This window comes from Brachionichthys hirsutus, unplaced genomic scaffold (assembly GCF_040956055.1).
Source record: "Brachionichthys hirsutus isolate HB-005 unplaced genomic scaffold, CSIRO-AGI_Bhir_v1 contig_440, whole genome shotgun sequence".
NCBI lineage: Eukaryota > Metazoa > Chordata > Actinopteri > Lophiiformes > Brachionichthyidae > Brachionichthys > Brachionichthys hirsutus.
In genome coordinates, this window is record NW_027180346.1 from 69,975 (window position 1) to 85,569 (window position 15,595).

General features: G+C 41.7%; 1 protein-coding gene across 1 annotated transcript in view; it reads right to left on the reverse strand.

The window, feature by feature from the left end:
* The window catches only part of LOC137913817 (docking protein 6-like), a 32,600-nt gene extending 18,318 nt beyond the window's left edge, over positions 1 to 14,282 (reverse strand). Inside the window, exon 1 of the mRNA XM_068757453.1 lies at positions 14,169 to 14,282. Within this exon, the coding sequence (XP_068613554.1) occupies positions 14,169 to 14,234 (66 nt within the window). The 5' untranslated portion in view covers positions 14,235 to 14,282. The remainder of the gene's footprint in view (positions 1 to 14,168) is intronic.
* Positions 14,283 to 15,595: the final 1,313 nt, after the last annotated feature.

Here is a 15,595-nt window from a genome sequence, read left to right on the forward strand (position 1 = left end):
CCTATCTACAGTGTTTCCTCTGGTGATGTTTTCCCATGGCATGGGATGAGAGGAAGAAGAAAGCTTAGTGGAGATGGAGGCACTTCAAAGAGGAGGCGTGTATAATGCTCTACTCTGGCACAGTGATCCCCACTTCAAACCTCTTGTGAGAGTGAAGCATGTGATTGTCTGTTAATAGAGAATCCAGTCTTTGGTACAACTTAACTGCTAGAATTAACTGGAACTGTTTAAGTTTGGTTGAAGAGGTTTCACCTCTCATCCACGAGGCTTCTTCAGGTCTAACTGACTGGTAGAGTTTAGATATTTATACTCCTGTTGGAGCAGAACACAAACGACCAAAACCACGAAGACAATTAAAGTCGTTAGGACTGATTGTAAATTCATGAGGGAGTCCTTGTTAACTTTTGGATCGTTTTTTGTATCGCATCCAAACTTCTGTCCAATTCAGCACGCTTCCTCTCTCTCTCTCACCGACATCACTGTTGTCCCTCTCTTCTTACACCCCAGGGGAATGCATGTGATTTTAAGGAAGAAACGCTCCAAAATGTGTTGATTAACTGTTCCAGAAGCAGAACTCACTCCAATATTGCCAAAAACCAAGTTTGGTTCAACCTCCTCCATCTAGTGCAGATGATATTAACTGCCTCCCGGTGAGTCTACTGATATTTGTCCAAGTAACTCTGAAATAATCCATTTAATTTTACAGCCAGCAACACATCCATTCACAATGTATATTTTATAAGACACTGTGATTGGTGCTGTTGAATGAAGCTGCTCCTATAGGCCTGATTGGCAGGTCACATTCTCCAAGAGTGATTAATAAGAAAGAGAGTTTCAATTAAAATTGTCATTTGATGAGGCGTTTGGTGAGCTGGTCACGAGGTATGCGAAGAAAAAGTCTTACATCCAAATTCAAAATAATATTAAAGAGTTCTCATTGAAAGTCTGGGAGGTGGATTGGACCCAGAGGGCTGACTGGAATCCAAGAGATTGGGTCATTAAAATTTAAAACTTCATTACGACAACCTTAGAATAATCTATATGAAAGAAAATTATTTTCTCGACATAAATTGGCAAACATGATTGTGTGTGTGTGTGTCTTCTCGATTAATAAGGAAACAGGCATGAAAAATAAATGGCAAGGAAACAAATACAAATCCTTTGCCTTTTCTCTTCTCTTTCATATGAAGCTTACATGCACCACCGTTTCCACCTTCCAAACCTCCACAGGCAGATTTAACACATCGATGACATTTATAATCCTTGAATTTATTTGTGACTGAATGCATTTCAGAACTGATTCATGTGATGAGTTGGTTTAAACCCTCTAATTTTGGAAAGTGCCAGTAAATTGTATTGTTCTCGTGAACATTTTCAACATCAGATTAAGGAGCCCAGGGTAGCAGAGGCCAGCAGCGTGACAAACCCATGTCATGGTATGTATTAATCGTATCTATCTATTCTGCAGCAGTGGGTGAAATCGTTAGTAGGACAGGAAGGCCCTCCAAAAAAGGCATGTGAAGGAGTCGCAAAGCAGGATAAAATTAACGGGTTCGTCACAAGTTCAAATCCAACTCCTCGTGTCTGCGTGTGTTCTCTCCGAGTTCTCCGGGTTCCTCCCACCTCCAAAAAAACCCATGCAAATTAGGTGAATTGTTTACTCTGAAATTGTCCGTAGGTGTGAGTTTGTGCTTGAATAATTGTCTGTTTATAAATAGGATCTTCTGTTAAATGCGCCCGTATGATTCTGCTGCAGATCAGATTGTCACACATGGTCGTGTGTGAAATAAGGATCAGCAAAACCAAAGAGGTGAAGAGATTTTTTCAAGGGTACCTTCCTTTACATTTTGGGAGGTAAGAAAAACACTTCAGCAGGCACTTGGCAGGGTGTCGCAAGTTCATCAACACCAGCTCTAGAGCGACAATCATGCAGAGATCACTCTTTGAGGGGAGCGGAAGAAGGATTAGAGACAAAGTACGATCCGAGAACGAGAAGTGGAAACAGAGTGCCTGATGAGTTTCCACAAAAGCCTCCAAGGGGAACTAAGAACTTTCTTTATGGTATAGTGGAATTTAATGTGCAGTAAATAGTAAATGGTCAAATGCTTTAAAGTTCATCTCAGGGCCTTAATAGGTAGCATTGTCAAACGAATGAGCACAAAATCATGCCTGAGAGGTCTAGTAGAAAATGTAAAACGTTAAACACTTCATGGGAATTAGTAATGAGCCATCATTGAAGTCAGTCATTTTATCTATCTGGCCTTCAGTCCGTTCAATTCACGGAGCATTGTCATACTTCTGGCATTAATCAAGAACTGTCTCCCCTCTCAATAGAATATCAACCATATTTCCCCACAGGCAAAATCACTTGTCATTTGGATGAACTGAGGAACTATCTGAAGACATTAAAATGGTTTCCAATGATAGTCTACTTCGGGTAAATGTCGAATCACAAGGCAGAGTAAAAAATAGCCGCCTCTTAGATTCTCTGGAGCACCGGAGAACTGAAACACAATCAGAATACCTCAGAGAGGTGCAGATGCATTTATTATTATTCAGATATTTCATTAAAAAAAATAAAGATATGAATGTGGGATGGATTGGGACCCTCTCCATGATTCCTGCATCCTGCAAACTATGATTTGTAAATGATTGCTGCTGCTCTCACCGGCACTACAAGACATGAGAGCACTTCAATCAAGGTAGCTGTGCTACACTCAGACGAGATAACAGGCCAGATTTAGCTGGTACTTAGCATGGATGACACTCAGCTATTTTTTAACAGCTTATGTTCTACAGAAATTATTGTTTTAAATATATTTTTTCTCTCTCACAAAGATCACCTTTGTTACATCTGTGTTTGTTTTGATGTCTAACTGCTTGCCGTAATGCGGCTTAAGTCTTCCTTCTCATTCAGCTCTGAATAAAGCTGAGTGTTCCCCTGGTGATGATGATGCCTGATGGACTATGACAGACCAGGCCAGGCAATATCAGCTCCTGGTTCTGGCAATCAATTTCAGATGGCGGAGGGGTCTGTTCCACAGTGTCCATCGTTATAATTTGATTTGTTATCAGGTCGGACAGTTGTTACAGCAATCATTGCAGCAATCACTCCTCCAACCACGACCCCAGCCTCCCCTTCCTAAATCCTCCAAGGACAATTCCAGCTTTTCAACAATTGCCTGACAAATGAGATGACTACAAATACTTGTCTAAATTGTACCATTGTGGCATCTGTCCTCCCTCCCTGGCCACGGGTTGTCACCTTTGTCTTGATACATAGAACTCTCCTTCAAACCCAACCACCCGCCGTGCTGACAGATATTTCCAGCTGAATCTAAAATGTTTGGACATCCCATAATTTCCTGATTTGCCCCCGACTACAGCTGTTTGCAGGGTGGTGAGCCAGCCGTGCCCCAGTTAATCATAGATTACTTTATCTAGGCCATTCCAAATCCTCATGTGTAATGCAGTGCTACCTCAGCAGCAAGTAATAACTGCTCATGATTCCATCCCAAATCACACACACACACACACACACACACACACACACACACACACTGTCTCTTCCACTGCCCGCCTGTTGTTACTTCTGTTCTAAATTTCTTCTTTCCCATTCCTCATCTCTTTCATGTGTCTTTGCATGATAAGACAATCTCATCAAATGTTCATGAGCCAAACTGGACCTGAGATGAAATTTCATTATAACCATTCATAACCCTTACTTTCACTAGTTAAGGCCTTGGCAGTGACTGGGTGGCATTACTCTATGAATATTATATCTGAAAACTGGATCCCAGTCCAGGTTCCAGCTGATTCTGTGCCCCCACAAGGATAGAGCCCCTCTCCTCGATAAGGCAAATTCTGAAAGGGCAGGTGGTATTGAAATGACCGTGTGATGGGGCCATTGGGGAAAATGTAGAAAGAAAATAAAAGTGAGCATGAAAGTAAAAAAAAATTAAATAAGGAGCCAATTTTTTTTTTTTTTTTTACATCCGTAGGGAGAAGTGAAACAGCTAATGAGGTGGTGAGAGCAGCTGTTGAAAAAGTGCAGCTTCAGAACAGGCCAGCGCTGCAGCCCTCTGTTAGGATTCAAGACATACTGTGCGTTTAAATAGGACTCGTGGTCAGAACATTGTGGGCAGAGAAGGATTTGGTTTAGTGCTGTGACATTCCCTAAAATCCATCTTCCCCTCACACCTGACTTCTAAACCTAATAATGTAAGACACCATTGTTTCCCAGACCTTGGAGAGCTATAAGCAGATTCTCAAGCCTCAAAGTCTCTGGCTGCAAAAGAGCATTTCTGAGTGCAGAGACAAGTGTTTCTGCTGTTGTTTCTCATTAGTGTGGTGGAGATGTGTGAAATATGTTTGACCCACGCTGAGCAGAACATCCTTGAGCAGCTGAAACATTTTTTACAATGTCACACGGCGGACAGCTCCAGAATTCACGGCTACTGTACATGATGGGTTCCCCCCCCCCAAAACCCAAAAATAGCAACCAAGCTATTCTGAAGCTGAACTGAAGTTCTTTTCTCAGGTGTGAAGGAGTGAAGAAATTTGTCTGGCTCAGACTATGATATCACCAACCCCCAGGGGTAAAAAAAAAAAAAAGAAAAATGACACGGGTAGGAGAGGAAACAGATTTTATTTTATTTTTACCAGAAAGTACACAAATTTGCAATCCTAATTCCATAATCTGCAGGAAGCAGGCAACATGCACCCAGTGTGCATCAGTATAATCAAGTTGTTCTAAACTATAGTAACCTATTTATCCTAGTGATGCTGAGATTGGTGAGCACTGCAAGATGCAAAAACAAGGAAGCAAATGCAGCTGTAAAAAGGTTTACACTGGGTCATCATTATGACAATTGCCTGCTGTTTAAACCATCCCTCATACAAACCTCTTTATGTACTACAGCTTTAGTTCACAATCCTCCGCACACAATCACACATGCACAGCAATTTACATTTAATCTATGAACAAGGCGGAAGCCTTCTCAGACAATAACACACAGACAAAGAAGGATTTAACTATTGCATTATTGCCCACCTCGCCTACCCTGCCCTGGCTCACAAGCATATTAGGACCACCATAGACGGAAAGCAGCAATTTAGAACGGTATTAGACCTCCAGTATCCAGGCCGGACCTTAAACTGAACTGAATCCATAACGGTCTGGCTGTAAAGCTGTTCAGTTCCAGCTGCAATGTGGGCAAAGCCTTATTTTGCATTTCAGTATATGTTGGTGCTTTTGCTACTGCCAGCTTGCAGCTACATTAGCATCTTGGCCAACAGGTGAGGGGCTCTTATATGGACACCAAATACAGTGCCTACCAAGTCACCGACTCGCCTCTGTGAGAAGAGAATACAAAGTAAGGGGATGAAAGCGTCTGGCTCGCACAACTACGACACAATGCCAGCAACTGGCCGGCTTAATTACCATCAGCTGACCACTTGATTATCATATCAATTAAGTCTCTGAAATTGAAAGAGGCTCAGACCACCGTTTGGTGTTCCAGCAAATGTTTGCATGTTTAGCAGGATATAACGAAACAGAGTGTTTTCCAGCACACTTTGTTGTTGGTTATTTGAATTTCATCAGAAGCCCTAAAAGTGGTAATCCTCATGCATCGGTGGCGTGAAAGCCCCAACCCCCCCCCCCCCCCCCCCCCAAACCCAGGGATTAATTCTAAAGAGATGCTTTGCTCACTGATGTTTGTTTGGGCTGCTTCTCTGATACAGTTAGCTGGGGTAGCAGCAGGCTCTGTTCCCCCACCACCAGGAAGCAGAGTCAGCCACGTCTCTTGCTCTCTTGTAAATGCAAAAGAACACTGGGGGGCGGGGGGGATCTGTACGGTCTCTGATGACATTGGATTTGTCATGTTTCCCCCCTGAATAAGACACTCACTTGGTATAAGTGGTGTGTTATTCAGTGACACATTGTGTCTTGGCGTGAGGAGTGAATGCATTTATCACTTTCTACAAGCATATTTGTTCGAGACGTAAGCGACGAGCATGGAAGGAGGTTTGGGTCTGAGCAGGGTGATGCTAGTTAATGTTGACCTTAATGTTTGTTATCAGGGTCAAACTTCCTCTTATTAAGGAGGATATATCCTCATCTGCGGATATATTCCTGATTTATGATGGCTCTAAGGTCTTATATGTTTCCTCATGTATTCATTTGTCTTATAACTCTTTAAAGCCGTCTTTTTTTTTTATCCATAATGACCTTTAGATGATCCTGTGAGTGTCACTCCTAAGTCCTCCTATTCTGTGCTCCGTTATTCAAAGAAAGCTTTTTCCTGAACACTCATTCTTCGGGGAAATATTAAAATATGTGAGACAGAAAGAGGATCAGAAGTCAGCTGGAGTGTCTCATGCTGGGCAGGTATACCAAACTGTCATCCCAGTTCTCAGTGTGAGCTAAACTGTCGCCTCCTTACTATTAAAAGAACTCCCCTGAGAAGGGAAGGGGGAGCTAAGGAGAGAAGTGTACAAACTCATCTCCGAGTTAAAAAGAGAAACAAACAGAGCTCCCGTAGAGGCTGGTGACACGAGCAGCCTGCTTTTTCTTTTGCTTGCATAAATCTCCAAACATTAATATTACAGGGTTTCACAATTAACGGCGCATTAAAAAAGCCTTGTTTGGTCGACGGCTTTGGAAAGCTTACATTATTCAACAGGGCTGATGGTAATATTTTTAGCAAGAGCATAATGATGTTTACCCATGCACCACATTGAGTAAATTAGGAACACAAAGACAAGCCCCGCAACACACACACACACACACACACACACACACATACAGACACACAGCTGAGGCTATCTTTGGTGGGTCACTGTACTGAATGCGCTTGGCAAGCTGGCTGATGAAAGGTAGCAGCAGTAGAGAAGCTCATTATAGATCATGATTCAAATATAAAAGCGAGGTGGGACTTTTTCGCTGGGATAACTTCGTCCGCTCCTGAAACAGTAAATCTAAACGCTCACATAGCGACCCAGTTTGAAAGAACTGATTATATTGACCATGATGTTTAATATATGCACTGATAATGAGGGAATCTCTGAAGGATCTTTTGTATCAGATTTGTGAATTTATTTGGAACATTCATTCTCAGATTAATCTAGAGAATACACCGCTCTTGGACCTGGACATGTTTACTGCACACACACACACACACACACAGAGAGACACATGCAAACTGCCATGCATGTGCACACATGCAAATTCCCATAAACACAATATGCTGAAAGTATGCTTAGCTGCAGAGCAGAGCTCCAGGGGCTGGTCTGGTGATTGATGAGGGGAGGGAGGCAAGGAGAGGAGGATGAAGCCGAAGTGTTAATGGAGCAATGATAGATTCCTCTCGGCCTGGTGTTTTATTGGTGAGTATCCAGTGTATCTGCACAATCTAGCTGATAGTACCACAGCGATCCTTTGGGCATTGAGCTCTGCGTAGGTGGTGAAATATGTGAATCAGATGGAGAGAAATGCATTCACCTTTAAGAATTATAACACTCACAGTGTGAAAGGAATGGAACTGTTAGTGATCATGAATAGAATGAAGCAATTTAACCCTATTAAAACCAAAATAAAATAAGAAAATCTCTCATAAAAGCGTAATGAGGGAGATATCCCGAGCTCTATGTAATTAATTACACAGGAACATCCAGTTTGTTCATGGCTGTCACATTGCTGAAAATTAATATGTAACAGCTTGAATAAATAATCTGAGTCAACAGTCTGTCCTCACTTCATTTTGGAGGGAAGCAGGTGGTGAAAAACATCACAGAGCATATGGAATTAGAGAAACAGTCTTTTTAATAAGATGAGTCATTTCTCTGAGTTTGGTATATTGAGATAAAATAAATGGACTTCAAATTACTTTTGGCTAAAATAAATAATATATAGGGAAAAACTGTCCTCGATCTTGAACCACATGATTTTTCATTTCAGAAAATTATCATCCAGATGAAACTAATTTTCTTTTTCTTTTTTTTTAACCTATTTACACATTTTGCAGAAAGTTCGCCAGAAACATTTGGAACACAAAGTTGCTGCGGAAAGTGCCTGTTAGAATATAATAGAATATAAAGCCTTTATTGTCCTTACATTGTGGCTACACAATGAGATTAGGAGCGCTGCTCCGTCTGGTGTTTAGTAACGACATGAAATTCAAGTAGTAACATAAAATGAAAAGACACAGGGACAGAAAAATAAAATAAAAGTGACTGTTGGACTTCAGGCATGTAAAGAACATGACATCAAGACAGAAAAGAGTGTTTATACAGCAAGGCAACATTAGCCACTAGTCTTTTAAGCATGCATCAGTTCGTCAAAAGAGTTAAGGCATTACTCACTGCTAATAACATCTGTCCCTGTTCAAAGGAAAAAAGCTCTTTTAATAATTAAAACAATGAAAATCAATGTTGTGAAATGCTCAAGTGAGGTTCAGGCAGGTTCCTTTTTTTTTGTTGGTATTTATGGGGGAGACTTTATAATAGAGGCACATTTTTCACTGTGAATAACGACTGTTGGGTTGTTGTTCCGATAGCCTGCCAGAGATGCAATTCATCAGGACCAATAAGAGGTGGTAATTTGTCTTCAGGTCTTTTTCTGATGGAGGAACCTGATGAAAACCACAGGAAATGACCATACAATGCATAAAACTGCATAACTGTGAATTAATGCACCAAGTCCGACCGCATCCATCGCAAGAGGAGCAGGAAGCAGGCAACATGCACCCACGGGGTACAAATAAGATCATAAACAAAGCCAGGCATGTTGGAAACCCTCTCTCAGCTGCAGTTTCAGAAAGACGAGATGGGAAGCGCTGCTAATTGTGGCCACTGGATGTAAAATTCTCCTTTTCCTGCAGATTGATATAACTTAATTTCTTTGCACAAGTCCAGTCACAGTCATCCTTCTTGTTCGGAAGTCTCAGGCGCTTCAAGTCTGCAAGGCTTACATTGTCATTTCTACACTCCACTGACAAGTATAGGTCCTGGGGTAAAAAAAATTGACAGCCACCATTCTGGCTGGCCTGTCATTATTAATAGTGCATACACTGAAGTGGAAGGCGTCTATCTTGGACAATAGCAGCTTTGTTTTCAACTTCTTTGCCCCCACTTTGGTGGGGCTTGTGCATCAACAAGGGGGATGGGGGGGGGGGGGGGGGGGGGGTATATCCACACACCATTACAATACACATTGTTCAAGTGAAGGTCACTGATGACCAATCACAAATGCCCACTTGTGGGTCAAAAAAAGATGAGCAAGAAAGAATGAATAACTTTATGGAATGGGAAGAGATGGGAAATGAGCAGCCAAGGGTCCAGAAAAGACATTTCACAGAAATAACTTGGTTTTCTCCTCAAATGCAATGGAAAGAGGCTTTATTTGCAGCATTGGTGTCTTCATTGCCATCTCCAAATCAGACTAAACTAAAGGCCTTCAACCCTTTATGCGATTTTTTATTCACCATTCCTCATAGATTTAAAAGTGTTAATAGTTCTAAGATGTAGGCATCTTACTGAAAGTGAAATTTCCATTTGTGAAATATTGCTTTTTGCTTAGTGGTGCGACTAATTCAAATGGAATTGTTTTCCGCTTAAAGGATTGCAAGTTTCAAAAACAGAGAAAAGCAGTTACATGAGAGGTTGAAAACAGACTGTTGGGGTCTTTTATTAAATAGGAAACACTGAAAGGATTAATCATCTGTCAAATGAGCTTTTCTGTAATTTCTGTACCAATAGAGCACAGATGGAATGTTATAAGAATACAGTATTCTATTATTCTCATGTGTAAATAGTCATAATGAGAGTCGATCAACAGAACCAGAGCAGCTGGAAGGAGTAGTCCACCATGTAATTAGATGTGTTAAATCATAATCTCAGTATTCCTCATAGTAATGTTCTGCTTATTGTAGTGTGTGCATATGAAATATTCTATAGATTGAATCTTCTGTCCAACATTACACTCCTCTCAAACCTTCCAACAAGGATAAAGGTGGAAAGAATCCAATAAGAACTGAGCTAAAGGAGCTTACACTTTATTCCAGTTCTTGTATTACAAGGGATTTTTGTGCCATAACAAATTGTATGCACAAAAAAGTGCTTTTAAAACCCCAGATCTCTTCTACAAATCTATAAAAAGGAGAGTAGCTCATCTTTTGCAAATTATATGCTTTTGTTCTCTCAGTCTGCAGCCACGACTACTGGTTTAATGATTATTTGCGTACACGGATACTTTCAAGTGATTGTATTTTTACGTGTCTCCAGACAAAATGAATTTTTAATGTATTTTTGCTTTGACATTTCCAGGTTTGACTGAGGCGGTATCAAACAATTACTAGGATTAAATGGCAGGAGAGCACAATTTTGTCCTTTTCAGTATTAAAAATGGCACTGGAAGTTTAACACATGGTATATACTATATATATGTATTTGCTAAATATTAGATTGTTAAATCAACAGTGAACTGGAGGGGATATTTGGGGATGTTTTCTAGTCTTGTTCTTTATGCATCCATCAGTACAGAATAATTTGGTCCCATTTGAGCTCATGTAAAAAGGTTCATGTTTAAGGCTATATTTGTTTATGTGAAAATACTATGGTGTCATGTTGGTGGGAAATGTAATCTTTAGAGTCCAAAATTCTGTTTCACAAATATCCCCTGGGCAGAATAACATTTTTAGCTGCTTTGATCTGTCAAACTGTGCGTCTTAAATGGAAAGACTTCAATGGAACATTTTTGTTGAGGCTTGAAGAAAAGTTGGACATACATGAACTTTTTGGATTCACCGCAGCGATCCTTAACCTTGGAAAACACACTGCCTGAACTGAGATGGACGCCAGAAATAACTCAAAGGTTGAGCTACTCAGCTTGTCAAGATAATTCAATCGGACTGATAGCATCTGCTGTTTTTCACTGAAAGCAAGAAAGATACAGCTGCATGGACGATTAGAATATCACACCATGCGTGATTTTAGGCTTTTTTTTCCTGATCGCACTCTATTTTTGGCTCGTGTTACTTTAGTCTCCATGATGCATTGTTTCCACGGTGCGCGCCGAATGTGGCAATTCAGCAACGCTGAGCCAAGCGAATTTGTGCATGTATGTTTATTTGTGCACCTTTGCTCAGTGTCGGGGGGCGGGGGGTAGACTTTGGGGGTTACGGAGGGTGCAGACGGGGTGATGAACACAGTGCGTTTGTGTTCAGTCTCTCAGCTGTGTGCAAACCAGTGAAGGAGAGAAAGGTGACATGCATGATATGAGGTGAGGGAGATTCCAGTCGGATAAAGGGGAAGAAGATAGGGAAGAGGAGATGAGAGAAACACAAGTGTGAGGAGTACAGGTGGGACACGGGGGCGGGGCATGTGAGGTGACTGAAAGGGTGAAAAGGAGGACAGTGTGAAAGAAGAAAGGACTATTTCAAGAACACTGCATCAACGTTTCTGCATCAACGTCTCTGCAGCCGACTTTTGCATAAATTGAAGAAAAAGGGGAAAAAACAAATGTATTGTGATAAACAAACAAACAAATAAAATGAAATAAAAAAACAGAGGAGAAAATGCCCTGATAATTTCGATCACTCAGAAGAACACAGACCTGACCTCATGGTCTCAACCTTCACACACGATGGGGTTTGGAAATGAGCCAATCATGCTGAAGGATGCTGATGAGTTCAGCTGAAGCCGTCAGTGTTGCTGTGGCCAACTTAATACATATTGCATAAAGGAAACCATTCGACTGTACCTCCTTCTAATGGAAAATAGTGTATAATACATTCTAAAAAAGGCTCAGCACTACAACAGAGACCAAAGTGGGAGCATTAAAAGGTCAACTGTGATGCAAAGTCTTGATATGTGATATTTGAGAGACCTTTAAATCACAAAATAAATATTAAAAAGCCATTGCATAAGGAAAAAAGCACTCAGGACCTTTCTGGCCTAAATCTGCAGTTGAGTGGGGACATCCAGTCGCTCCGACAGGCAGGGTCAGCTCAGACACTCATAGATTTGGTACCAACTGAAATGCATCAGCTGCAATAACTTTGGAAAGGTGACATTTGTAATGAAAGGCTGAAATAAATGATCAGTGTAACAAATATTTTGGTTTTCAATTAATTATCTGTTCTTATTTTGAACCAAAAACATGACTGCATCCAGTTTCTCCCATGAGGGGTTTGGTGTTTGTTTATCTCTTGTGACAGTGAACTGATTATCTCTGGGCTTTATTCTCTTCATGCACAAATCAAGTCATTACAAGATGTCATATTGGGATATTGCAAGACATTTTTCGAAAGCAAACAACGACTCAGTTGCTCACGAAAAGAAGCGACAGATCAATGGAAATCATTATCTGCGGCTCTACTGGCAACAATAGACCAATTTTATTATCAGATGTATTTGCCCTTTGAGCAGATGATTGTTTCCTTGAATCAAAAGTACAAATGCATTGTTCAAATTTGCTCAGTCCTGGGATGTTATATTTATTCTAGTTATATCTGTTATCTATTTCTGGGTGTTTGACTCTTATTTGGCACAAACAAAACACTTAAAGACGAGTTTGTGAGGCTTATTTCTCTTTTGACAAAACATTTAATCATCACTTCAGCCAAGCATAAATACCAACCCCCCCACCCAGTTGTGTATCCTTATAATACCAACCCACACATCGTGCGTCTGTCACGCATCTGGATTATTATCCTTCTTGAAACTCAACACGAAACAGTGGAAGTTATTCACTTTTTCTCTAATGATGTCTTCTCTCCCACCGAAAAAACATTACTGGCATGCGCCGCATCGCCGCCTGTTGATTCAGGCATGCAGATACCAACTATTTCTGTTGCATTTACTTGTTTTTTTCTCTAACAGGATTCCAAATGAAAATTAGACTTGAATAACTAATCCCAGAATTGACAGATAAATACTTTCTGCCCACGCTGGGGGTCCTCTGAGGCCATTGCAGCATGGATTTCTATGATGAAACACCAGCGAACAGCAGAGGGCTGAGGGAGTGGGCGATTAGGACACAAACAGCAGGATGAGATGCGATGCTGGCAGAGATCTGGCCTCCATGCCTCGAGCGCAGCCAACACAGCATGGCTCCCAACTTCCTTTGCAAGGGCTCGCCATAAAACACAATCTCTGTATGTGAGCCAGTTAAATTTGCATGTTGACAACAACAACAACAAAAGCTTAAGGGGTGCAGCAACGATTTCTCCTGCTCAACGGTTTACCTGTAGAGTAGAGATGTCAACAGTGACGTGACACTCAGCAGACAAGAGAAGGACCATAGTGTTGATGAAGTCAGGTGATAATGTGAGGAGGCAGTCGCCGTTAGCCTCCATCATCACACTTCATCAGAGGAGAGGGAGTGTGCGCCCGCTCTGTCAGTGTAATGAGGTGGAAGTATGAACAAAAGCAGATGGCTTTAGGAGTCAGACAATAAGGTGCGCGTAACGGAACGTATGTCTTTCATTTCAATTTAAGCACTCGCCGCATTTCTCCCCTTGCTTTGCCATGAATCCAAATCCAGAATCAAGACAATAAAGAGGTGACGTGGCTCCAAATCAGCTTTTTTTTTTTTTTTAAGTACAAAATGATTCATCTGCACCCCACTAATGAAAAGCTAAATAAAAAGTGATAAAGCATTTCCCCCACAATCCCCATTATGTTGTCTATCCTTAATTCCGTAAAGCATGGTGCCGTGTTCTGTACGATAAAGGCTCTTCCAGCTTCTGGCGCGCTGAGATGACTCACCTTAACTTGCTCTGACGTGAGTCAAAGGTGATATTATTTGCATTTTTATGTCTTTAAGGGAATTTAACTCTTTCATCGCTCACACAACAACGTTGTTATCAGATGTGTTTTCAAATGCATACTTTATAAACATGTACGACATCCACCTGACGCCGGCTGTCACTCATCTCGACTTCACCTTCATATCGATGTGCGCTAAAGTACTTTGCGCAGCGCACTCAGGGAAACTTGGCCGCTGTTGGTGCTGATCCCTCCAATCTGAGGAGCTCACAGCGGGACGGATGGAGCAATCAAAGCCTCTTTCTAAACCGCCCTGAAACAAATGGTACTCCTCTTCCTCCTCCTCCTCCTTCCATCTCCTCCACCGCGCCAGAGATGGCAAGTGCAACAGTACTCACCCCCAGTTTCTTACTCCGTATCCTTACGTATCCTTGTTTGACTATGTCGTTGAAGTTTGACGCCATGGCGAAGGGAAGCAGGTAAGCTTCCGATCCGAGGTGGAGAATTCTATAAAGTAAGCTGCTCTCTGACAGGCGGGATGTTTTCCTGTGACATCGAGCGGCAGGAGACCGAGCGGCGCGCAACCTGCTCCTGTGTCAGCGCTCAGGCTGCCCGGCTTCAGCGGCGCGTTCCACCCGGGAGGAGGAGGAGGAGGAGGGAGATACCATTCGTCAGCTGATTCACTGGAGCCGAAGAGGAGCGCAGAGAAGAGACGCGCTTCCTGGACCACACCATCCCCGAAACAGTGAGGGGTCGGAAGTATGCAGAGAAGCGAACGGGCAGGTGTTATTCAGCATCAAAGCACCTCTTCACAAACAGCTCCCTTTGTTTGGCTATTTCATGGTCATGTTGTTGTTTTTCTTAAATTGTCAGTAGGCTTCCGGAGCTCCGGTAATTAATTTCCCCAGAGAATCAGTGAGAAACTCTAATTAGGCTTCCCTTTCCTCAGTTGAAGCGACACGATTAAAAAAAATGTTCCCTTTGCTGCTGAGAAGTTTATGTAAAAAAAAAAACTTGCTCTTGTTATATTCAATGCCGACTGTTATTTATTTTTTGTATTATTATTATGTTTGCTTATTGAGACAGTAAATTAAGTCAGGATAACTGTTTATTGCAGGATTCATACAGGAGACTGCCAGAAAGTCTTTGGCACGTCACCGAGTCTCCAAGGAGATTAAGATGGAAGAGCAGCAGCAATGTGAATCTCCCCACACTTACCGGTGGCGGTGGCGGTGGCGGTGGCGGCGGCGGCGGCGGCGGATGAACCTGAGACGGATGAGGATGAAGAGGCTGATGAAACAAAGAAGTTTGGGAATCTGCAAAGTCTGGTTGATGTTGGCGATATAGAAGGCAGGCATTATGGCAGATGGGATAAACAAGGAGTACAGAAAGAATTCAATTGAAATACACAGCAACAGGATGAAAGGGCCTGTTGGATGGATGTGATCAGCTGAGGAGAACAGCTGGCATCCCAACTGACAGCCTGAATCAATGATAGCAGGACATTAAGGCCGAGTGAGAAAACTGGATTGTATGAAACTATGGACAGCATAGTGTTCACGAAAGAGTCATATAAGTCTAACCTTTTGTGGACATTGCCACTGGTGGAAGAATAATTGAAATAATTTCATCATGTTTATATTCTCTCTTTAGTACCGGAATGCACCTTGAATTAGTGCTCAAGCACAGGACAACATTACACTCCAGCAATGAGTATGTGTCTTCATCTGACATTACACGACTAACTTTGGTGAGTTGAATCTTTCTCCTGTGCTTCTTTGACACCACTTCTGATTTATAGAAGCATCACGATTTTCATTTGGAA